At 35.4% G+C, this 25,293-nt stretch overlaps 1 protein-coding gene across 1 annotated transcript in view; it reads left to right on the top strand.

Moving 5' to 3' along the window:
• COL28A1 (collagen type XXVIII alpha 1 chain) overlaps positions 1-25,293 on the top strand; it is a 59,684-nt gene that overhangs the window by 13,498 nt on the left and 20,893 nt on the right. Inside the window, exons 12-25 of the mRNA XM_088162090.1 lie at positions 4,642-4,710; positions 6,150-6,218; positions 7,414-7,482; positions 8,309-8,377; positions 9,140-9,208; positions 9,724-9,792; positions 11,134-11,202; positions 12,197-12,268; positions 13,892-13,960; positions 14,522-14,593; positions 15,222-15,290; positions 17,944-18,012; positions 21,364-21,435; positions 22,911-22,979. Of these exons, the coding sequence (XP_088018216.1) occupies positions 4,642-4,710; positions 6,150-6,218; positions 7,414-7,482; positions 8,309-8,377; positions 9,140-9,208; positions 9,724-9,792; positions 11,134-11,202; positions 12,197-12,268; positions 13,892-13,960; positions 14,522-14,593; positions 15,222-15,290; positions 17,944-18,012; positions 21,364-21,435; positions 22,911-22,979 (975 nt within the window). The remainder of the gene's footprint in view (positions 1-4,641; positions 4,711-6,149; positions 6,219-7,413; positions 7,483-8,308; positions 8,378-9,139; positions 9,209-9,723; positions 9,793-11,133; positions 11,203-12,196; positions 12,269-13,891; positions 13,961-14,521; positions 14,594-15,221; positions 15,291-17,943; positions 18,013-21,363; positions 21,436-22,910; positions 22,980-25,293) is intronic.

Below are 25,293 nucleotides of genomic sequence, written 5' to 3'. Positions count from 1 at the left end.
TAAAAATTAAAGAAAATTACAAAGAGAACCAATAGAAAAAAATCACACTGATTTAATTAATTAAATTTGCAGAACACCAGTTTATAACCCTGGGTCTAAGGTAGAGACCCTCAACTCTTGTCATACTGCAGCTTATAGGAGCAAGGAACTCAGATTTTGTGTTCCTTGGCTCACTAAGAATTCAAGGGTGGTCCATGATATGACTTTGCTGGATAATTCAACAATTTCCAAAACACAGAAGACACTATCTAACTTAGTAAAATACTAAAAGTACAAGAAGCAGAAAGTTGGCAAGGAGAAAAGCCATGCCACACTTGGTTGTGCTCTGTAAATGTAATATAGTCTATCATAGGCAGTAATGACCATAAACATTATCCAGTGAGAATCCCATCTATTGTCTGACTTTCCCAGTTACCTGATTTCTGTCATTTTCCTACTTAGGTTCTACATATCTCTTAACTCAGTTGGCTAATATGATTAAAAAGCATCTGAACTGGTTACTTCATGTCTTTTGCTGGACTTACCAACATATTGTATTGGTGTGTTCTCATCAGAAGACAGCTCTTCCCTTCAATAGCAATACAGCCCTGGAAAAATCCAACATTGTAACACAAAAGGACTTAATTTTTCTTGGTTTCTTCTCCAGAAAGAAAACAGAATCACCGTAATTTTTTTGGAAAACAGAGTTCTAGTGATGAATTTAGTATTTTTGCAAATCTAAGTTGGGGTCCCCTAGTATTCTTAGTGTTGGGTAAAAAAATTATCTTAGACATGCATATATCTATTGATTTACTCAGACTAGTTGGCATTATTTTGTCTGTTTTTAATTTATTTTCAGATGCTTAACTAATATTTATTTTCCAAATCCCAAAACAACAACAATATATTCTATGCTATTGCTCCAGTAAGGTTCCATAAGGGTAAATTCAAGGTTATTTTTAAAAATATGTTTTTTAGTGAGGACAGTAATTGTGACTATTCACAAATTTCAGTGGATAATCTACAAACCAAATTATATGGTTACAGATTATAAAACTGGGACATGAAATCCGGGTATGACCTGTGTTCCACTCATGTGGTTATTGATTCAGAACTAATGTTGGGTTTATTTGGACTCTTGGACCAGTTACTAGATATAAAGTGCATGTTCCTAGAAATCACAGAATATTCATGGAAAGGCTGTTCTTGAAATCCCCTGTTGTAGTAAGGAGCATCTCTGGAAAATTTTATTTGCGTAATTAGATTTTCAATTAAAGGCTAAAGTTTTATGAACAGATATGTATTCAAACTTCTAAGGAAAAGGTTAAGTTTGAATGTGGATATTCAGAGCAGTTATTCCCATAAAATCATCCTGGGACAATTCTGTGAAAAATCCATTGTTGCATATTTTCCTCAATACATTTCCCAGAACAAACTGCTAAGGGATCTGCTTCTTCTCTGACACATATGAATTCTTTCCTCACTTATGCAGCAAGTTACAACTTTCCCAGGAGACTGAAAAAATTCAGTTTTCCTATGAACAAGTTTACTTCCTACATATCTCAACTAACTTAGAAATACGAAATACAATAACATCTGTTAAAATATCTAAATCTATCTGCATTGTTGTTGCCAATGTTTGCTTTAAAGATAAAATCATTACATTTGAAAGATTTTTTTTTTACTGTAGTTTAATCATTATCACATTGTAGACTGAAATACAGAGTGTTTATCTTCCTTACTGTATATATGAGCTTTCTGAAAAGGAAAGAAATTATTTATATTGGCACTAACTGGAACTCATCCTAACATAATGAACAATTTCGGGGGTGCAGATATTGGGTTTTTTAGGTTAGACTGTTAGGTATGTTCCAGGCTTAAAATGGTACAATTTCAATATGTAAAAAACATTAAGCTCAGATCAAGTGTCATTTTCCTTCCCATTTCTCCAGATGATATGACCTGCCACCCAGAGGAAAATCCCAATAAGGAGAGAAAAAAGGAATGTGAGCAAAGCATTTAACAAAGAAAATTATTACCAAAAAGCTTTTTGGAAAAGCAGACTTTTCTCTTTATATGTAGACATAATATTATATTATTGCCAGAACTTCATGGTTTTCATAAATTCCACATTACCTGTAATACCGAGACCACAGAAGATAAAACCCAGGTTTGGTAATAGCAATTTGAAGTTTGAAACATTCAATCTTTTAAATAGACTGAATTATTTAAGTTTCCAAGTTTTTAATGTTGTCTGGTAGAAAGTTTAGTTTCTTTCTCCACTAATATTCAGGCATCCTCTTCCATCCATAAAAATGTGTTCCACAGAACAGCATTTTCATACTATCCTACATGACTTTTATCACCAGGACTTCTTATACTCCCCACCCCAGTACCTACCAGTACCATACCTACAGCAACAGCTCTTGCAAGGCATGTGACACCAGTTATTGGGAAGAAAACTGTGTAGTGTTTGTATCATGGTTAAAAAATAGAGCTTTTGGAAAACTACTAAGTTCAGCAGGACTCCCATCTGCATTCAAGATATGGCTCTATCATGTGGGTGAACTTGCAAAGAAGTGAACTATTTGTGATTGAAAGCATTCCTCAGAGTTACTGTCCTTGGGAAATTCTGTCAGGGACTGTCAACATAGACAGGAAACACAATGTCCATTTGGGTGACAGGAAAAAAAATCGGAGAGCATTTTCCAAGGACAATAAAGGGGGTTGGCTTATTGTTTCAGCTGAAAGATCAGCCTGTATTTATCAAACACCATTTTTCACCATGCAACAACTTCCTACACTGTTTCAGAGGTTTAGTTTTATCAGCTGGAGGCCATGTGCTGAGTGGCTCTATGCAGCTGAAATATGGGGTTTTTACCTGATAGATATTTTTTCATATATTTTGAACTTTGTGTATATTTTGGATTCATTCTGTGGATCATGCTCATACATCCTGGCACGACAGAAATCCCAATCTGCCTTCTCCATTAAAGAAACAAGGATTGTGTATTGGAGCAGCTAATGCTTAGCATATTGCTTTGCCTTACAACACTCTGTGCCTGTTCTTTTCTCTCTCTGGCACCTCTTGGAGTGGGGATATCCATCCCTCTCCATCCTGGACTGTCTTCAGGCCCTGAAGCGGCACAGGGCTGTTAATGTGGCTTGTGAAGTGGAAAAGTACTGAAGACAGAGTTGGAGCTGAGGTAAGGGAGCCTGTGGGCTGAAAGGCAAAATTTCATGGGCATCAGGCTGTAGGAAGCATAGAAGATGGGTTGTTTGAGGAATTTTTATTGTTGTTGTAGTTTGATCAGTTTCAAACAAACACATCACGAAAAAAACAGGTATGAGGAAAACTAGTCAATTTGCAATTGTCTTTATACCAGTAAAAATAGCATTATTTATGATAAATCTGTATACAGATTCACTGAATTGTGACTCTGGTCCAAAGGTTTCATAAAAATATTATTAGGAAACCCAAACAATAAGTTCTACATAGGAACACAGTCTATCTTTTAGCTATTTTCTGTATTTTTGCAATATTTGCATGCACAAATCCACATTAACACAATATCAATGTTATTAATACCCTATCAGTGTACTATGTAGAGATCTGCTATTCCACTGAACGATAGCAGTTCTGTTTCTGCCTTTTAAGACATAACTTCTCCTAGTGCTGTATTGATTTATTAGATTATGAAGATGTGCCAGCAATCTTGCATTTTGAATAAGTTTTAATTTTCATAGCTATTTCCAAATTGTTATACTGTTCTGTAGTGGAACAAATTTAGGAACAAGTTTGGGCATCAAGTTCCATGTTATTCTAGATTTAAAGCTGCAGCAGTAGGACTACAAGTGCATAGTCATCAGAAATTAAGCTTCAAGAATAGTCTTTTTATTTACCTCTGCTGTATCTTTCCATTTCTGCATCTTAGCTTCATTCTTTGGCGAATTAAAAACTGATTGATTTTGTGAGGAAATGCAATTCTTTACACTTCTATTGACTCTCAAGTGCAGAATTCTCATTGGAAGGGTGCAGTACTAAGTATATAAAATTTCTAAGTAAATAAAAGTTTCAATCCCCAAAAAATTAATACCTTCCCACAAAATAAACACATTTTGACAAAAAAAAATTTAGTAACTTTGTGGCTGTGTTGGCTTTGTTAGAAACACAGTATATATATATAGAAGGGAGGACGAGAATAAGGAGCTGCAGTCAAAGATTGCAGTAGGAACAACAGTCATGCTATGTGTGCATTTGTTGTTACAGCAAGAACCTTGAGTGCAATGTTGGAAGCTTAAGCACTGCTTCGTTTCTAAATATCCATCCTTTTATCAAGAAAAGTCTGTGGAAGCACCAAAATATTGGATGAAGTCAGGAGACCAAAGACAGGACAAAAAAAATTAATTTTGTTTATCTTTCATGATGCATATGAAAGAGTAGCTTTATAAAATTATTATATCTTGTATGGCCAGGATATTGGTCCTGCATCTAATCTAAACATATTTCTTCAAGACAGGTTTAGAGTTTTGTTTTGTTTATTTGTTTTTTACTTTAAAAATGTATTTTTCTAGCTCTAAACGAGGCTGTAGAAAGACGCTACAAGAATTTGGTTAAACTTCTATTCACATTAATAGTTTCTTTCCATTTTTTCTCTTTAGGGAGAGCAAGGCCCTCCGGGTCCCTATGGTCCTGCAGGACCCTCTGGCATTGGAGAGCCAGGACCCAAGGTAACTCTCAGAAATATGGTTGTTAATGTGATAGCTGTGGGCAGTCATTTTTTGAATGCAATTTCTCACCTACAGTTTTATCAAAGTCAAACTCTTATCACCTAAATGTAAAACTGATTGACAGGTTTTTATATTCATGTAGGATAGCAATAAAAGACCTGCTTTTCCAGAAACTCTTGAATTTTATGATGATCCTATTAATAGAAGTCAGAAATAATGCCATTTAAATAGGGGTAAACTGTGTGAGATAATTCTCAAGCACTAGCAGATGCTTGCACTAATGAGTAAACCACACTTTAAGGTATAGAAATACATCTCAGTCACTGTGATATATGGTCAAGTGAGAGACTTGCCTTGTCATTCACTAGGGAATAGATATTCTTTTAAGATCCTCTCATGCAGCATTTAATTCCTCCACCCATTACAGAAGACTAGAAAGTGGAATCGAGTCTTGGAAACAGACTGTCTGCCTAAGCTGGCCAGCCTGATCTTCTCATGGAAAGCTACAAAAGCATTTCCATAGGAAACATGACTCCTTAGTTTACAAGAGTTTTGTCAGAGACCTGCATCTCAGAGTCAGACAAGAAATGTAAATTGGGTAGAACTAGACCTCACTTTAGTTCTGGTGCCAAGTCTCTAGTGTAGTTTTATGCCATCTTTTCCCATATTTTGGAGCCAAATGCTACTGTCTAACATACTTACACGTTTTTGCTTTTAGTTTCCTTATTTGGACATTCATTGAATTCCTGCATATTTCCTTTGCAGTGGCATAGATCCCAGAACACAGAGAGGGTTTATGGGCTAAGAAACCAGTATTTTGCCATGCAACTGGAAAAGCACGTGGTCTTTCCAGAAGGGAGGATAGTTTATGGAGAAGAAATGTCACTCCCTGTCTCTTTACTACTCTGTAGAAAGATAAAAATCCTCTGTTCCCTTATCCTTGAAGCATGTAGTCCTCACTAGCCTGGACAAATCGTGAAGATTATGACACCTTGTAAGTAGAAGATGCAGAAACTATACAGCTCCCAGAGCTGCCATGCAATCCCATATTCCACTGAAGCTGGCTTCAATTCGAGTACCTGGATAGAGGCTACAGTGAGCATCCCTCACACATGAGCATTCCTGCTTTGATACTGCAGCCAGATTTAATCTGAGTTAGCTCCCTCATCCCTGTCATCAATTAGCCTTTGCAATTTTAAGCAGTTTACCCCTATGTCTTGAGGGCTGGAATGCAGGCTAGTGTTTCAAATATTAATGGAAAGGTACTTTCAAATGTTTCTAAAATGACATGTATGTTTTTTTTTTCCTTTAGGAAAAGTTACAAATTAGATTTCAAGCCTTTGTGGTGACACCATTAAATAATCTATATGTAAATGTTGTGCTCTTCAAAAGCACCAAGCTGAATTAGGACTGAACTTTCTAATTTTCTTTTTCACAAGGGTGCTGAAGGTCGTGAAGGTAAAATTGGATTGCCAGGACCTCCTGGAATTGGTGAACCAGGATTACCTGTAAGTAGCATATGCATTGGGAATTGAAATACAACAAATTAAGTCTTAGTGAGTGTAATTGATTATCAGTAGCTGTATTGGCTACTGATTCCAAAACTACCTTGTATCTAGCCTGGAGCAGCTCAAGCTACTCCAGCCCAGTATATCAGTAGTTGCATGTGGCTTGTTCAAGCTTTGGGAAAATTTAAAAAAATTATATATATATGTATGTATATATACACATACATGCACATATATATATATACACATACGTGTGTGTGTGTGTTTGTGTATGTATGCATGTATGTAGAGATATACTCCTACTTAAGTTGAGGATAATCTTTAAAAATTGTCTACAATAAAATTTTAAGGAGATGAAAATAAGAGATGGAACATCCCTCAACTCCTGTGTGTAATTTGGATCTCATCAAGAAGATGAACTGAAATTACATGCTTTTACTTATATCTTTATGCTCTGAGTTACAGAACTTTGGCAAGCTCTTGATTTAATGCTCACTGGCTGCTTTTTCTTCATGAAATGTATAAAATGTATGGGTTTTTTTGTTCATATGAAGTCACAAATGTAGATGGGTGTTAGATTAATTCTAGTACTTTTGAAAGCTACTTTGCATTTGTGAAAGACTATTTTTCTCACAAAAAAATATGTGGAAACTTTTTGTGTAATCAAGATCATCCTTTAAAAAATACTTAGTAGCTTTAAAAATTGAAAGTTAGCTGAGTTTTGCAAGAGGACAGAAAGTCTTAGAAAAATACTTATTTCTGTACTTGTTTAAATTAAAATTCACATTCTCTAGTGTTGCATATTTAACCTGTCATTATGTATAAAAATATGTTCAAATGGATGATTGTTATAATGAAAATCATGAAATTATATGAAATTATAGGGAATATATTTCACTTTAATACTAATTCTTTTATAAATAAATCTGCAGATTCATTTGAGTTTTAAGAGTACAGTCGTTAGACATTCATTATGTAATCCACATCAATTCAGCGTTAGCTTATTCTATTCTAAATGACTCAACTAATGGTTGCTACAGTCCATTTTAATTGCCTGGGCTCAGTCAGATATTGTGGAAGCATTTTCATTTACCAGTGTGATAAGTGTTGCAAAATCCTGTACTAGAAAATTAGACAAAATTTCTAGAAAAAATTGAATTTTTGGTATATGGTTTGAATTTTTTTTTTCTTTTAGGGACCACGTGGTCCTGCTGGTTCACCAGGTGAGAGAGGTCCAGCAGGAGAAGGAATTCAAGGCCAGAAGGTAGTTTTATGGAAATGACTTTATTTAACATTTAACAAATTTGCAGTAGTGTACTCTACCAGTACTAAGTTAATGATTCTTTTACCATTTTCATGATACACAGCCATCATCACACATCTTATGTGTTTAATAAAATAACTTCTTTTGATGGCATTAGTGAGATAAATTGTCTTCCAAAAAACTACTAAGTTATTTACGTTCTGTATTGGAAGAGAATGTTCAGCGATTGTTTTCATTTTGCCTTACCATTTTGGGAAACTGAAAGTTGGGTTATATGAGTCTCTGTGGGCAGTTATCTCATTTAGGGCATTTGCTAGGTTAATATTTGTCAACATCCTTTTTTTAAAAAATAAGTACAATCAAAGATTTATTAATAAATCATAGCTGGGTTTCCCATCAAAATATAGCCCTCTATTTTAATGGCTTCAAGATTCTCTAGAGCCTTGAACTACTAAGCAAAGATTTTTCTTCCTTTTATGGAAAGGCATCAGTGATGTCCTTGCACTCAGTTCTGAACTGATCTTTCCAAATAGTGAACATATTTTCACGTTTTCAAAATGTGACTTCCTTACTCATAGTATTTAATTTTCTCCTTTTGAAGTTCCATGTTCAAAACCACAATGAATGCAGATGAAGTATGTTATGAATTGTAACCAATTTCTTTTCTTTTCTCTTCTCTAATATTGGTCATTCTATTGATTATTTTTCTAGTTTGTTTGTAAAGGAATACTTTTTTCCTCATTATCCACATTGTGATTACCAGTTTATATAAGAAGTTCTTCATAAGTTCCTAAATATAAGTTTCAAAACTGTCATCTATTTCTAGGGTGAAAAAGGCTCTGAAGGTGTAGCTGGTCCTCGTGGACCAAAAGGTGAACATGTCAAAGGTGACAAGGTGAGGCACAGAGTATTTTTATAATTGTATCTATAATCAAGTATATTTATAGTTAAATTAATTTTTTACTCTATATCACAACTATACAAAGGTGTATTTTACCTGGATCTGAGGAGCTGTGTTACACCCTTCCATGCAGCTCCATGGGTTGCATTCATCAGTGCAAGTAGCTGAGCCTGTTAATGTTAACTTTGAGCACTAAGGACTGTATTATATACAGCTGGGAGTATGAGGGAAGATATGCACTTTTTTCTTTCTCCAAAAATAATTTCAGAAATATTCTATTTAAAATATTTTAATTTTAAAATAAATATTAATATTGAGTCATTTAATCGATTGGATCTGGAACAGGCAAAGAAACTGGCATTTTTAGGTTTTTTATATACTCTGCAACTGCTGTGTTTACACTTGCAAGTTTTTCTTCCAAGTGTTGTGCAAGAAACTCTCTATATTTCTGTATAAGAAAATCTTTAATGTCAGTATTTAAAGATGAGCTATGGATTCTTCTAATAATAAAATTACAGGTGTGATCATCTAGTGTTATAAACAAGATAGAGTTTATAGGAAAGAAGGGCTATTATTTTTATTAGATCAGTTGTCATAGGCAGACTTCTAGGTATTCCAAACACATTTAATTCAAATGGAAGCAGCAGAATTCAAGATAATACAGCTTGAATACTGTCACTCTGTGTTTAGTTTAAATATATTAATCAGATAGCATGGACTATTGCAATTTACTTCTTGGGAACACCTTTTCTGTAGGGTGAACAAGGTCAAGCAGGACCACAGGGCCCACCAGGACCACCAGGAACAGGCACTCAAGGAAGCCGGGTAAGTCTACATTTTGTATATGTAATGAGCATTTGCATACAGTTTTCATTTTATATTATATCAGAGCTGTAATTTTGATGTAAAGACATTAGGAATCTCATTGTGATTTTTTGTTTTTAAAAGTATCAAACTAGTTTTTAAGCAAAGCTTGTAAGTACGACTGATTTTGACTGATTTGAATAGCCTTAAAAACAAACAAATGTAAATTTGGTCTAATCTGCATAATAATTTGCATAGGAGGTAAATCAGCCTTACTTTTATGGTGATATACATAAGAATTTTACAAGGTCATTTACCTACCGGTTCTGAATGTCAAGCCCTTTGAAACTTGAATGCACCCTTAAGTAGTTGGATAAAGAAAAAACAAAACATAAAAAAAAAATCTGGGTTCTATTAATTTTGGAAAGAAGATTTCTTATAAAGATAAAATCCTTATTTACTGAAAGATAGGCACGTGGTGATTTTCAGATGTGGAAGAGTGCAACGCACTAAAACTCATTCATTTTGCTTTGTAGGGTATACAGGGTCCACAGGGAAACCCTGGGCCAAAAGGCTCTCAAGGTTATGGTCGGCCAGGACCAAAGGTAATTGTTCAAACATCGTTTTTTAAAAGCAGCCCTGTCACAAAACAATGTCTTTGCCAGACTTTTCAAAAGTGTGTTTGATGAGATGAAAATGTGACTTCATTGGAGATAACAATTCCTTCTGAATTTTATCGAGAAAGCCATCCATGTTATCAAGATCTTCCCAAAATGAAATGTATGGCTTCTGCCTGTTTAGCATTAGCCCTTAATCTTTGTGAATGTGAAATTCTGGTTCTAAAGAACACATATTTATAAAAAGAGAATCTTTCAGACATCTTTGGGTCCAATGAGTTTTGTGCAACATCTATGCTGTGTTCAAGTAAATAATTTTACCAAACAGTTTAGCTTTAGTTCAGTGATGGTTTTGAGACTTCAGGCTAATCCCACTACACCTTCAGCCTTTGGTGGTCATCCTGAGAAAGAACCAAAAACAAAGACAGAAAGACTAGGACAGGAAAGAGAGCTGAAGTGTACTTAGCTGAGCTCTACACTGCAGAGGAAGGGAAAGTAAGGAGGGAACACAAAAGTGAGGAAAACAATTACTGCTGTCAAAGCCCAGGCCTCTAGTGGTACAGTGTCAGGTGAAGGAAAGGGGAATTGCTGGAATAAAACAAGAGCAAGTGGAATGAACTGATGAACTGTAAAGCCGAAGTATGCTTAGTAATCACCTTGATTTATGAAAGAAAAAGATTAGTCACTGTAGAAAAAACATGAGAAAATCAGTAATTTTCTTCTGGGTATAACTTCGGCGTGTAAGCAGCAGTTAAAACCGCAAAATTTAATACTAATATTAAATATAATTAATAGAGAAAAATAGATACCTGTGAAACATGTTATGTGGTAGGCCAGTTCTCTTAAGGTGATAAAGCAAAATGGAAAAATGGAACTCTTTAACTCCTTAACTGTTTAACCTGTTAACTGTTTTAGAACTACAGAAAGAAAGAATTATGGAGCTAAAACTTTATCTTAAGCAGGACCTCTGATTTTTCTATATTTGTACTCATTTTTTATTCAAGGACCCCAGAGTTTTTTATATAGTCCTGCAAAGTAGAAAATAAAATGCATTAAAGCATAAGGAAGAAAGTTGGAGTGATTCACTTAGACTTTCTGCCCACTGCAGGGTTAAATAAAATAGATGTAGTCTTACAAGTTACAGGGGGTTCAAAAGAACAGAATTTTCCAGTTGAAAACTGCTTGTCTGAAAACTTGTCCACTTAGGATCATAGAATTGTAGAATGTCATCACATCCACCTCTATGTATAAGCAGCTAATTAAATAGGTCAAGTAGTGAATGAAGCTAAATTGTGTTTCTCTATTAAACTAAAGACTTTTTGTTGCTAGGGTGAACCAGGTGAACCTGGACAAAAAGGAGAAGCAGGACTTCCAGGAATTGGCTCCTCAGGACTTAAAGTGAGCCTGCTTTTATTTTTAAATGTTCTTTACATGGTCTTTTAATTCTTCCACTAATTGCTGCTAAACCAAGTAGAAGATTTTTTGGTATGAATTAACTGTGGTCTAAATAAGAAGGAATTTCAGTGATGGTTATAAAAGCATTGCCACTACCATAACTGGAACAAAGTTTTCCCCTAATCTTTTCTAAACTAGTGAGGTCTTTCCAGGGCCTGTTGGAAAGGTTTCTAACTCTGTCCCTCTGTTTTTCCTGATGGGAAAAAAAAGCCAGTCTGTGTGACAACGGTGGTCATACACGTGTTGGAAGAGACGTTAAACACTTAAAGATTTGGCTTCAGATGCCATTTTGAAGCCTGTAAACCATATCTTTAATGACTTAAGTAGGGCCTCCAAAATCAGGTAAGGTGGCACAGACATCTTGTTTTTAATGATTTTTTTCATGGATCATGAAAGAATGCTTGGCAGGACTGCTTCCTATGAATTCTTTCACCTCTTTGTGGTAAATGTTAAAAGTAATGCCTTGGTCAGTTTGTACAAATGATGAGGGGTTAGTGTCCATAACATTGTTTAGTCAACAACACCATTTGGACGTTTTTGGCTGACCATCCTTTAAGTTCCAGATGTTTGACTTGGCAAGTAAATTACATTCATATAGTGTTGTTCATGTGCACAGAATAACAAACAGCATTCAGTCATGGTTTTATTCACTGAATAAATATAAATTTATTTAATACAAGTCCAAGATTTAAGAAGTAGGTGGGGAACTTGGAGAGAAATTTCAAATACTTATTTTATGGGTATTAAAAATTACTGTCTCTAGAGAATATTTAACTTACTGGAAATAACAGCCCTTATTTGAGGAAAAATATTGTTAATCTTTAATTAATATTTTCTGTTAATATTTTCTGTTTAAGTAATATTAAGTGTTGGATCCATTTTACATAAGAAACCATTTATTGAAATATGTAGACGTAACAATTTTTTCTTCTTTAAGGGAGATCCAGGTCTACCAGGATCCTCAGGAGAGAAGGGGGTGAAGGGAGAGAAGGGGTTGGCAGGGATAAAGGTAAGGAAATATATTTTACCACATCTAAAAGGCCTACAAAAATGGTGATGGAGGAAGAACAGATTATTTGCAGGTTTGCAGTGGTAAGGAGTTCATCCTTGAGGAAAGCATATGCCAATACTTTTGCCAGGGATAAGGGACTGGGTGAGATGTGTCCCACAAACTCTACTAGCAGTGGTTACCACCTGGATGAGCAACTGAGCTGCAGGCAAGCAGCCCTGCCTTTTGTGGGCAATTGACTACTCTTAAATTTCACATTCTTCTTGGAGAGCAGGTAGCTCATGTCTTTAGCCAGTTCTTCATGGCCTGCTCAGATCTTTCCTGACACCAAGAAGTCATGCTCCATCAGTGTGGCTTAGAGCATCTCATGGGGTCCCAAAATAGTAAATAGTAAATTTAGAGCAAATTAAATGAAAGCTCCAGCTTTCTGTGAGGCTTCCAGCTGCTGTGCAGCTCTTATATGAGACTAGCAGCTGTCTGACATGTAGAATTGATAAACTAAACATAATTTGGAATAAGCAAATCAGCATTTTTGACTGCAGGATTTAAATCAGAAAATACTTGAATAGTAATTAATATATTTTAAGAATGCAACTTCACATTTTTGTCACTGAAAGTGTGAATACCAGTTGGACAAGCTCCAGCCTGAAGCAGTAAGCCTTCAACTGTGAGAAAATATGTAGCATTACAGTTGCTACTTATTTCTATTTTTAAAATTTGTATCATCCACTGCTCAAAAAATAAGATTCCAGTGTATCAGAAGTGCATCAGAATTAAGTGTAAATGTTGGTTTAAATTTACAAATGGTCATGCTGGTTTTTTGTTTTTTCCCTTGCATATTGCCTTTACTCTGATGATTAATTCTGTGCTTGTAACCCACTGATGGTAAAAATAGTAGTACTCAGCAGCTACCCTGCATATTCAGGGCAGTGCAAAGAACAGCTGGATGCCTGCAGTGAGTTGCATGGTGATATTACAGCAGTTATTTTCAGGTGTGACAATGTCTCACCAAAGTGGAATCCAGACTGATGCCTACAACAATGTCACTGTAATACTGCTTTCATCAACAGTTCAAATCAGAAATAATCTAATTTTAATCCACCTTTCACTCCCTAAATTACATACAGGTATCCTGATAGACTAATCTGGCTTGTATTATGCATAAGTATTTCGTAGGTAATGCTCCTTAATAGAATGTTTTGTGTGGGCTATTTGTGAGTTTTCTAATGCAATGTTTCTGGCAAATATTTGCAGCCTTGATTGGCCATTGGCTACAGACTTGTCTAAAATTGGTCCATCTCGGAATTGATTCATCGAGACATTTTCTGATAACTTTGCAAGCATTTCTCTTCCTCTTACAAGTATATGCATGGAATCCTTCCTCCAAGAGATTGATGAAGTTGCAAATGGCACTATTACAAATGTCTGTGAAAATAAGGAATGTGAATGTAGGAGATTGCAAGGGCTTTAAGAGAGAGAATACTTTCTGTTTTGTAGGAAAAAAAGATTAACCAGATATTTACTGACATTTTTGGGGAAAGTATTTATGCAAGCATTGTTTCTCATAAGTCTATCAGTAAAATTCACTACATGAAGAGTAACTAACCATTTAATCTCTCTTAGGGGGAAAAGGGAGATCAAGGTCCCAGAGGCCCAGAAGGACCCCCTGGCAAAGGAAACACAGGTCAAAAGGTATGACTTGACATGCATGCTGGGGAAATACTACAGGCTTTTGTAAGAGTTCAGATTCTGACCTCCTTTTTCATTAATTATGTTGTAAGTATCAACTTTATTTTAGCTGATGATTTAAAAGGATTTAAGAGAGAGAGCAATGTGTTCTGTAGCCTGAACAAGTGCATCACAATCAGACTCTAAACACAGAGCCTAAAATTAATAGGGCAGTAGAGATTTCCTAAAAACTCAGTACAGAATTTTCATTGAAGTTCAGAGGTGACAAATTAGCTCAATATGTTGAGAGAAGCTTAGAGAAATTAGGAGAATAGTAAGATATCTTAATATGAAATTAAAAGCCTGGAAAGATGTATTAGTAGACAGAGCTTTTATCTCCCATTTTGTATAATTTAGGACGTTTGGGGCACGTTCTAGAAATGAGCAGGATTTCAGTTGGACTGGAGCATCTAAACATCTCTCTAATTATCGATTAATAATTATTGTTGTGGTTTTGGCTATTTGTGTAGCTGCAGCTGTGAATGAATCTTTGCTGTGATTGAAAAAAAAGTTTGTTTTCTTCAGGGTGACCCTGGAGAAAAAGGATCCAAAGGAGCGATTGGTCTTACAGGACCAAAAGGCCCAGGTGGACCAAAAGTAAGCTTGTTCTTCCATGGTAACCCTTTTCTTTGTGTTTTATTAAAAAATCTGTGGAGTTTAGGCAGTGTAAACATTTCTCAAGTATCTGATGCTTAGAGACTTAACAGAACAAAGGTAAAGCAGAAATATTTTCTTTAACTGTTCTAAATGACACAGAAGTCTCAAGGAGAAAAAGAATAGCTGAAGACATAATGTTATATAGGACATATATAAGGTACATGTATAGTTATGCATGAACACTGATAAGCTAAACTGAAGTTGTCCAAGTGATTCTAACCATGAGTATTTTTCAGATTTTTACTTTGAGTTATTAACTTTTTGTTATAATATTTTGTAAGCGTTGCTCTGAATTAATTATAAAGAAATTGAAATAGGTGTTCTTGTTATTCCGTGGGATTGTAAACCAGTAACAAAAAAATTAATTAAAGCTAAAAAAGTCAAATACACAGTTCAACCAATAGTTATCTAAAACATGAAACTTAGACCAGCTTGGATAAGAACAATGTGCTGTTTTAAGTATTTTTCACAGTGTTGCTTGTTTTACAGGTAGATCTGTACTGTAGGTATTTTTAGTTCAGAAATTCAAACTGTCTGTTTAAGTCTACATTATGCCATTTTATAACAGGGTGATCCTGGAGAGAAAGGACACCCTGGTGCACCTGGATCATCTGTTTGGGGACCTCCTGGACCAAAGGTGACTATCTGATAGGTATTTCCTAGAGATCAGAGACTGGAAATTTCTAGTGTATATTTCTGTAAAATTAAAAGAATCTGATTTAAAGAACTTAAAATTCCTTGTTGTAGGAATAAAAATACTGAATTTCAGAAATAAGGATTAAAAAGTATTAAAACCTAACAGACAGTGTTGGAGGCCAGGCCCTTTAATAGCATGCTGAACTTGGTACATAGTTATTTCCTCCTGAAGCAATTTGTTAAAAAATAAAGCAACATATTAGATTTCTGTTTTAGTTTGGTTTCTCCTATGAAATTAATCTGTTTGAAGTTGTTGGTTTTTTCAAAATTTACTATGCTTTTTGCTTCTTAAAATATGGCATTAAACCCCTGCAAGAATATGTTTATGTATAGTTCTGGGTGTTTATATGCCGATTTTTTTTTTTTTGAGGTAAGTGTTTGTATATGTCACTTCCAAATGAACAGCTGGCCTGTAGTACCTACTTGAAATGAAATGTTATACATAAGATACCTAGGGCTACATCCATCTCATTTTCTCCATGGGAAAAGTGTGCCTGAAATAAGTGGGACTTGTCCTGTTGAGTAAAATAGGCGGATTCACCAAAAAAAGAAAGCTAACTTTGAAGGTTTTAAAAATATTTGAAAACTCAGTGCTATTTAAATAATAACATAGTCTTTTTATTTCAATTATTCTTGTTATAATATGTCAGGTAACTCAACTTTAATTGATACTTTTCACCTTTGGTGTTAGATTTTGAAGGAAGGGAATCACAAATGTGTATTGTCTGAAGCAATTTCGTCCCCATTTTTTTCTTCCTTAAAAATATATGTGCCCTGCCCCACAAGTTCAGGAGGGTATAACATATACAACGTACTCATCAGTCTGGCAATAGGACATCACAGAGGGATATGATGTGTTTTGGACTTGTTTGTGCATGGAAGAGAAAGAAAGACAAAAATGCAAAACGCTCAGGATATACCTGGAGTAAAAATGTGAACAGATAGAAGAAGAAAAGAAGACTGTGAGGTGTTAATATATCTTATATTGGTTTCAAACCATAATAAAGTTATAAACTTTATGTGAGGAGGATACAGGTGACATGCTAAAAAGCACAACGTGTATGAGGACAGGTTTCATTAAATCAGTCTCCTTTCTTCATGTTTTTAGTTACTGTGACGTTTTTATATAGGCAAGTAGGGGAGTCAAGATTGTTCATTTATAAATTCATGCTGAAAAATAACTTTGTAGACTTCCTTGCCTTTTTCACTGTCATTTTATTCTGTTGAGTACAGTTCATACAACTTTCATAGGAAATGGGCCATTATCCAAAATCTAATGATTTTGGATATGGAAGTCTGTAGGAGTATTTTGAAATTCTTTACTGAATTTTAAAGCAGGACTTATATGGACAGTAGTTGATGGAAAAAAACCCAAGTATTTGGGGTAATTATAAAATACAAATTGATTTTTAGAAAATATACAACACCTTGTCTCTTCAGCTCCAGCATAACGTCTTTGTTTAAACAAATATCTACTACGTTTTGGACGGTTGATCAAAAATATAACTGTTTTCTCTATCAGCTGTGGAAAGTACAATGATAACTACTAATTTTATTCCTAAAACATCCTGGTGACTGCAGTTGAGAAGGCAGCCATGATAGATTTCTAATGCAGAGAATGTTTCTCAAAGCTTGGAGTCATGTCTGGGAGTCTGAGGTCTTCTTGGGACATCTCTAAGTATCTGAGATGGTGATGAGTGGTTGCTAGAGGTCTTTACTCCTGGGCAGCCACGGCTGTGTCCATTGGGAGTTTATTTATTTTAAGTTACACCCACGTTTGGGGACTGGAGTTTTATTTCCCTTAACAATCATTATGCTGTTACTAATATGGGGACAGTAACATTAGAAAGTTGTTTTTTCTAATATTTCTTTGTCATGGTTACAGCTGCTCTGTGGTTTTGATAGAGCATTTAATTGCATTCCCTAGAGAATTTAATTGCATTTCCCTGAAATACTGCATGTCCTTCTCTCCGAGAAATTGCAAATGTTTCATTGCAAATTTAGATTTTCTTTGTAATTTCCTTAATGTAAAGTGAAACATCTGTTGTCAAAAGTTTAAACCCTAGAAAGAGCCAAATTTTGCTCCATGAAGGGTTAACATAAGGAATGTGAATTCTAAGCCTTATTGCTTTCCAGGAAAGCCACTGACAGAGCTATTACCAAAGAGCTGTTGTGTAATATTTGTGGAAAAGTTGTGCTTCCCTCTGAGACTTCGGTTTTGAAGTGCTGTGCCATTGCATGTGTAGGTTTTCTAAACATACTCTGTCTCAGCACTTGTGCACAAGCCACAGGTGCATCTGGCCTCTCAAACTGAATTATGACATTCAACCTTCATCTGAAAACTAAAGCCATGAAGTTATTTGTCAAGGTAGAACAAACTCTTTTACACAGCTGGGGAGAAGCAGAAGTGTAAGGGAGATCAGAACCAAGGTAGTCAAATCTTCCTCTAGAAATACTGATTTCATATTACCTAGCTGAAAAACTGTCACTGTAAGAAAGATCCAAATACTTGTTCTTTGTTGTAAAACTTTCAAAGTTAAAACTGAATAATATAATAAGTTAATATAATTCTGAATTTGTTTCTTTTTGGATAGGGGGATCCGGGAGACAAAGGACCACCGGGAGATGCTGGACTTCCTGGAAATTCAATAATGGGGCCAACGGTAGGGGATTTTAGACAAAAGATAGAAAGTAAATAAGTGTGAGACATATGCAAAATTCTTGTGAAAATATAGACACCACTTGAACCTTTTAAGTAGAGGACGTCACCATTTCTTCAACTTTCCACTTATTCCAGGTTATGTCCATTTTTAAAATAAATGTATTATCTTTAAAAAGAAGAAACACAAAATTGTATAAATAACTAGTCCAGCGTACCTCACTCTGCAAACTTCCCATAGGAAGTCTTTCTTAGGAAGGCAGCTCTTCAAATTCACCTCTTCCCCTCTAACACACTTTATATCTTATTGACTTCTGTCACTTACGATCTGAGTTGCACCTTTCTTTAAGACTTCTGTCACTTCTGATAAGGAAGTATTTCAGGAAAAAGTACCATTCTCATGATCTACTGAAAGTGGCAACCTTCTTCAGAAATCTTTTTTTTCTTTCTACTTTACCATGTTTGCACATAAATATTTCACTCAATTCCATCACTTCACTTTGTGAAAATATGGACAATAGACCCAAATTCAGAAACCAATTAGTTTATGTCTACCTAACACAATGTAGCTCAAAATATAACTACTTAATCTTTTGCATGATAACATTCTAGGAATACACCAATAATGGTATTTACTCGTGGCTTGACACAGTTCTACCAGTACCTCTACAAGAGTATGCTGAATAGTACATTGAACCATGCAGTAACTTTTATTTCCTATTTTTGAAAACTCTAAGATTCCTTTGTCTGTAATCTAGAAATTATTTCACTCTATTATTCTTATAAAACGAAGTGATGAACATGACTTAATTGTCCAGTCGTATCCTTAATCAATTAGGTTTTGGTTATGACAGCTGTTTTATTTTCCTTATAATGACCGTGGATGCCAGATTTATGTTTAAATCTATTTTTTGTTCTTGTTTTGAAAGCGGGTAGAAGCAACTATCTTTATATTACTGCTTTGGAAAACTACTTTAGAACCTGCCCTGGAAAGGCTGGAAAAGCAGATTTATTCATTTAGCAGACTATCTGTGGCATCAGGGGCATTTGCTTTCTTACCAGTGCACTGACTTAGAGTGAGTCACTGTGATTTTCTCTTCATCACCACAAAACTGTGGGAAGCAATAATCACAGAATTGCTCCTGGGGTATCTTTTGTGTTACTGTTTAAAAAGCCCCAACAAAATAATCTGGAGTAGAGAACTGTTTCTTATATAAGATTTGGTTATAGATTTGACATAAGTAGATTTATAGCATTTATCATTATGCTACTAATAGGAAACCCAGACACTTGAAAAAATCCCAATTCTCACAGAAGAGAATGTGTTTACAGCAACCTGCTAGGATTAAATGAAAACATCTGTTCAGCTGGTTTTTACTGTGAGATTAGAAGTAAAAACAGATATGAACTCATGATCCATGTTTTCCTTTCATGTTAAATAAAAACGTTATTAAACATTTCTAAAACATTTTTCATTTTATCCACAATTTAAGAACTATGGATATTAAGAAGCAGAAAGAGGTGAAATTGACTTTCCATTATAAAGCTATTTATGACCTAGAAGCATGTTAAATTTTTACAGAGGTGGATCAGAATCCCATCATTTGAAAATTAGGAGACATGACAAAATATCTTCAAGAGCTGACACAGTTTGAATCTGGTGGTCAGGGTGTATTTAAAGTCTCTCAGTGAAATTGTCCCATTGGATTCAGGAACGGATGCAATTCATACAGGAATGACCTACTATATAAACTTTATTTTGGCATAAGGCATGTTTGCATCACTATCCACATTTCATCTACGGTAATTTCAGGGTTTCATCTGAATGACGAACAGATTTCATCTGAATGGCAGATCATTGAGTCTGCATTGAAGAAATCTCTTTCTTCATTTACTTATCTGCTAGCCTAAACCTATGATGTATATCTTTAGGACACCCAAAACATCTCTTCCATTTTTCTGATAGGGCTAAATTGGTTAATAAGAAAAGATTATTTGTGTCTATGGTAGAGACATTTCTGGGACAGGAGATTTTGGCCAAAAGTTTGTTTTAGTTGTATATCCAGCTAGAGTAGAAGATGATTTGTTTTCCAGACATGTACATTGTATTCAGACAGACCAGCTGCTGAGGTCTGAGCTGCCAACTGGACTCTCTTGGTTTCTTAAAGTACTATATGATTGTAGAAATTTACAGGCACAGTGCACAATGAAACAGCAGTTTACTGTCCCTTATTGTTTCATTTTCCTTGTTATTTCCTTTTGCTGGAGTAGACAGGGAAATATTTGTATATTTGTATGTAATTATTCTTGCGGATATGTTATACCTACGTGCATTAACAAAACTCAAGGCGTTGCTGACAGCACTCAACAACACTCTTTCATGGAATGCATTAACATTTCTTGGTTCTGTGGGATGGAGTGAAGGGTGTGCAGTTCTCTCTGAGCAGCCACAATATCCATGCCATGCTCGGGAGGGAGGTGGGTGTGTGACCTACAGGCATCAGTGGCCATTTCTCGTTGCCAGTGCTGGCATGTGAGCATCTGCCAGCGAGTACAGACCAACAGCATACCCTCAGAGATGCCTCAAAGCAATATGTTTTCTTTCTGGGTTCTGCGAACAGTCTATTGCAAACTCAGCTAATTTTCTCATAAAATGTCAGGAAAACTTTCACTGGAGTGAGGAAAGAGGAAAAGTTTGCTATTTGCTTCTTGTCTGGCCATGAAAGGAAGCATTGAAGTTTTGTAGATGCAGAAACCTTTAGTGGGAGTCAGTGGAAGGGTCAACAGAAGGAGTGATTGTCTCTTGATAAGAGAGCATTTTAGGCTGATCTTTTTCTTATAACTGTTGTATTTTTCTTTTCCTGCTTTCCCTTGTAGAATGAAGTTTTGCTTTACTGTACGAGAGAACCAATTACCTGATTACCTGGAAGTGCAAAATGTGCAACATATAACTTAAGGCTGGCATGCCATGTTTCAGTATTCTGAATTCAGTTTTCATTGCTCAAACTTGCCCCCAAACTGATAGAAGTGTGTTTTTGAAAATAAATTTAACTTTGTATGGGCTGAATATAAAGTCAATGCTCTGAAAATTTCTCTCTGCAACTGCAAATCTGGAAATTAACAATTTCCTAATACAAATTCTTATTCTTTTAAAATCTTAATTAGTACAATTGAAACCACAATTTAAAAAAGCACAGAATTTCCTGAACTTTGTGAACGAATTTCAAGAGCTGCTTACTGCTATTCTGTATTTCTGAAAAGATTTTCAATATCTTCCTTACATATTTGTTAATATTCTTTACACTGTGATAGTCCAGGTAATGGTATGATTTCTGACTTCCTGTTTTGTGTTTAGGGGGACCGAGGACCACCTGGACCACCTGGACCTCACGGAGGAAAAGGTGACAAAGGTGGCAAAGGTGAAGTTGTAAGTACAATTTTAGTTCTGTACTTTGTGTTCAACAACAGAAACAAAAAAGCAAACAAAAAAACAAACAAGCACCCCGCCCCCCCCAAAAAAAACCAGCTACTATGTGATAATTCAATATTTAGTTGCTTAGATTTAGATACTTAACTAATCCTTTATCTAATTTAAATGTTTCATGGATATTTTGAAGCCCTTTCCTTGATACAGCACCAGTTGTTCAAGCAGTTGGACCTTGATATAAATGGTTCTCATTTCATTGTCATGAAAGGGATACCACGTAATTCCATAAAAATCTTTATAGCTGCTCATATATGTTTCAATATAATCACTGCTTTGAATTATTTTTTCTCCCTCTCTTTTCTTTTCTCTGATCAAGATTTCTAATACCATCTGCCTGACAAAGTTTTTCAGTTTCAGTTCCTTGGATTTTCAGCTGTTTTTCATGTGAGAAGTTAAATCCTCATATTTGAAGATTTTCCACCTCTTGCTTTTCTGATGGTTGGCTTCAGAGGGAATTAATACCTGAGTGTTCCAGCTGGCACATTCCATTACAAGGACATATTGTCCTAAATTGCAGTAACCCAAAACCACACAGACAAGTTTGACCAGCCTCTCTCTTTTCCACTAGAAAGGGGAAATACTGTTGCCTTCTTTCAATCACATGTAAATCTTCCACTAGCAATATTTTCTTTATGTGTCTAATCCAGCTTTATTTCAAACTACAACCCTGCAAGCACTCCCAAATCCACCAAGGTGGGACCTGAGTGCTTCCAAATTCCTACTCAGCTCCAACTTCCTATCATTCAAACTGATGCTGAGAAGACCCTTTGGGATCAGAATTATTACATAAGGCATTCACTCAGAATTCCTGGTGTAATGCCATGTACCTGACACATTGCATGTGTGTAATGTGCAAAGGTTCTGTTGTGCTGTCTCATGGTAATGTTTTTCCTCTGCAATTCCATGCCCTGTGAGCTGGAAAGACCAACTTAATAAAGCATTATCAGACATGGACAAGATTTATGTGGCGAAGTAGGCAGCAGGATGGGTCAAAGCCGTCTGCCCTATGGATTCTGAAAGGGAGCCTGGGAATGCCTCCAACAGAGGCAGCTGAAGGGGAGGATGAATTGATCAGGGAGCTCGGGAGAGCAGATTACCAAACACAAATACACACAAGTGTGTTAAGGTTACCTAACCCCCAAATTTCGATGGGTTAGCTCTGGTATTTGAGTTGTCTAATGCTTGCAGCATATGAATCATGGAGCATGCTTTCTCACTGTTTTCTGAGCTGAGAAAAATGCTCTTAAGTCAAGAGTTGTAGTTTTTTCCACCAATCTGAGTCTTCTTAGGTTTCCACCTGAGATTGAGGATAGCTGTTGCTCAGTACACATCAGAAACATGAAGAAATTCTCTTCTTTGTTGAAAAACACAAGTCTTTAGGACTACTGACATGCTTTATTCCTCCACTGTACCAGGGACCTCCAGGACCAACAGGCCCTATAGGACCAGAAGGACCAAAAGGCGTGGGAGATGCTGGACCAAAGGTATTTGTCCAATGGTAGACCAATGCACTTGACTTGTAAACAAGGTAGACATCTTCCAAAAAACTCATTGGATAAGAATGGCAAATATATAACAAAATGCTGCATTCTCATCTCCCACTTTTCATTTATGTTAGAAGAAAAGCTTGTGATAGACTTTTCTGATGTGACAGAAACTAGTTCTTGCTTTATCCTCAGACTGCCTGCAAATCTGCAGGTTTTCCATGCATCCAAAGCCCAGGATGTTTCTAGATGCTGTTGTTTCTATGTGGAACTCAGGATCCAACACAAGCTGCCTAATAATTACACCTTTCCTTTCTCTGACAGAAGTGTGAGGGATGAGGCCAAAAACTGAGTTAAGGATTACATGGAACTACTGAGATATCTTTTATGTTAGATTCCTAAGAGAAGAGTATAAACCTTTATCTAAAATTAGTATTTGTTTAGAGGCAGTGTCACAAAAACCCCAAATAAACCAAAAAAAACTGATAAAGGGATTAGAAGTACCACACTGAAACATTTCCAAGATTTTTCATAAAATACAGACTAGCTAAAGTCTTATGAAACTATAAGCCATATGTAATTCACCTAAAAAGTCACATCGTAATTGTTCTTATAAAAAGTCAGAAAAAGAGACTTAAGACTAGAAGCATACAACAAATTGCTTTAAAATATCCCAGAGTGGTTTTATTAATGATTTCCTCATTGCATATGTGAAATAAGAAACAGGCAGCCTGTTGCAGAGGAAGCAAAAGAAATATTGCCCAAACAAGTTTTTTTCCCCAAACAGAAAGAACTTTCAACTTCAGTTCTCTGAAGAGGAGAATTCACGTTTAAAATGAATTGCAATAACCTCTCAAAAACATCCGCAATAAAGGAAAAATTGAATGACATTCATTCTTAGAATGATTTGACTTTAGAATAACCACAGTGGTCCCCATGACATGGTGATCTGGGAAACCTGGCTTTATGCTTCTATTCTAAATTACTGCCTATCAATACAAGGCATTTCACGTCAAGTAATGCAAGAACTAAAAGTAATTTCAATTATGTTATTCAATATAAATTTACAAAAAATGCACATGGCTAAACTGATTAGATTTTTCTGTATGAGACTGTATCTTTCCAAATAGAAATATTAGGCTTCATATAATGTAGTCTTGTAATATACATTTCTTGATACTACAGAAAAACATTTCATTAAAGTCCTAGAATCTTGTATGAAATTATCAAGGCAGATATTGTTAAAGATTTAACTTATGACTGCAGGATGTCTAGGGGTATAGTTATGTCTGAATTGGTCCTTCCTTCCTAAATGCATAATTCTGGAAAGTAGCATATCCTGAAGAAAAGGAATTGAAGTCACATTATCAAAAAAGATGATTTCCCACTATGATGCCATGGTTGAAGAATTATGAAATCCAGAAATATACATCACAACTTCACAACTTCAGTGGGAACAGAGGGGTGTAATATAAATAAATTTTAGTTAAATCCAAAATGCAAATAAATAATTTCTTTTTTTAAGTAAAAGGAAACCACTATAATAATTGCAGTGAAATTTATTATAACTGGAAATTTTAAAATCAGTGTTTGTGGCTGTGTTTCTGAAAAGTATCACAAATATACAACTATGCAGAAATGGACTTAGGAAAATCATGGTGCCTGTTTTATATCAGAGATTCAAAAGTGGGACACAAGTCCATTCTGTTCTTATAACTATGAGTTCATGTAATTGTTGGGACAAGCAAAGTCAGAAAAGTTCCAACCCAGATCATTAATGATAGAAGCATGGAATGGAATGGAATAATAAAATGCATTGGGGATGAAAGGGTAAAAGGTGAAAATTAAAAGTAAATATGCCCAGTTTTTGCAGTGGTGATCATGGCATCTAACTTAGAGTTATTGTTGAATCACTGTAAGTCTTATGACAAAATAGTGTATGCATTTAATTAAATCATAATTTAGCCATTATATGGCCTTAAGCTGCAACAGGGAGATCCAGATTAGATATTAGAAAAAACCTTTTCACTGTTAGGATGGTCAAGCATTGGAATTGTTTGCCCAGGGAGGTGGTGGAGTCGCCATTCCTAGAGATGTTTAAGAGGTGTCTGGATCTGGCACTGGGTGATGTTGTTCAGTGGTTTAGGGGTCACTGTGGAACTGCCAGGTTTACATTTGGACTTGATGAACTTAAAGTTCTCTTCCAACCTTGGTGATTCTATGACTCTATAGTACCTAGAGTTTCCAGTTTTGGCTCTATATATTAATCATTGCCAGTTGAAGAGAGTTGTTGTTCATATTGCTTTATAAAGAC

This window comes from Sturnus vulgaris, chromosome 1 (genome assembly GCF_052056855.1).
Source record: "Sturnus vulgaris isolate bStuVul1 chromosome 1, bStuVul1.hap1, whole genome shotgun sequence".
In the NCBI taxonomy this organism is placed as follows: domain Eukaryota; kingdom Metazoa; phylum Chordata; class Aves; order Passeriformes; family Sturnidae; genus Sturnus; species Sturnus vulgaris.
The sequence above is the reverse complement of the archived record's forward strand: the minus strand, read 5'-3'. Positions and strand labels throughout refer to the sequence as shown.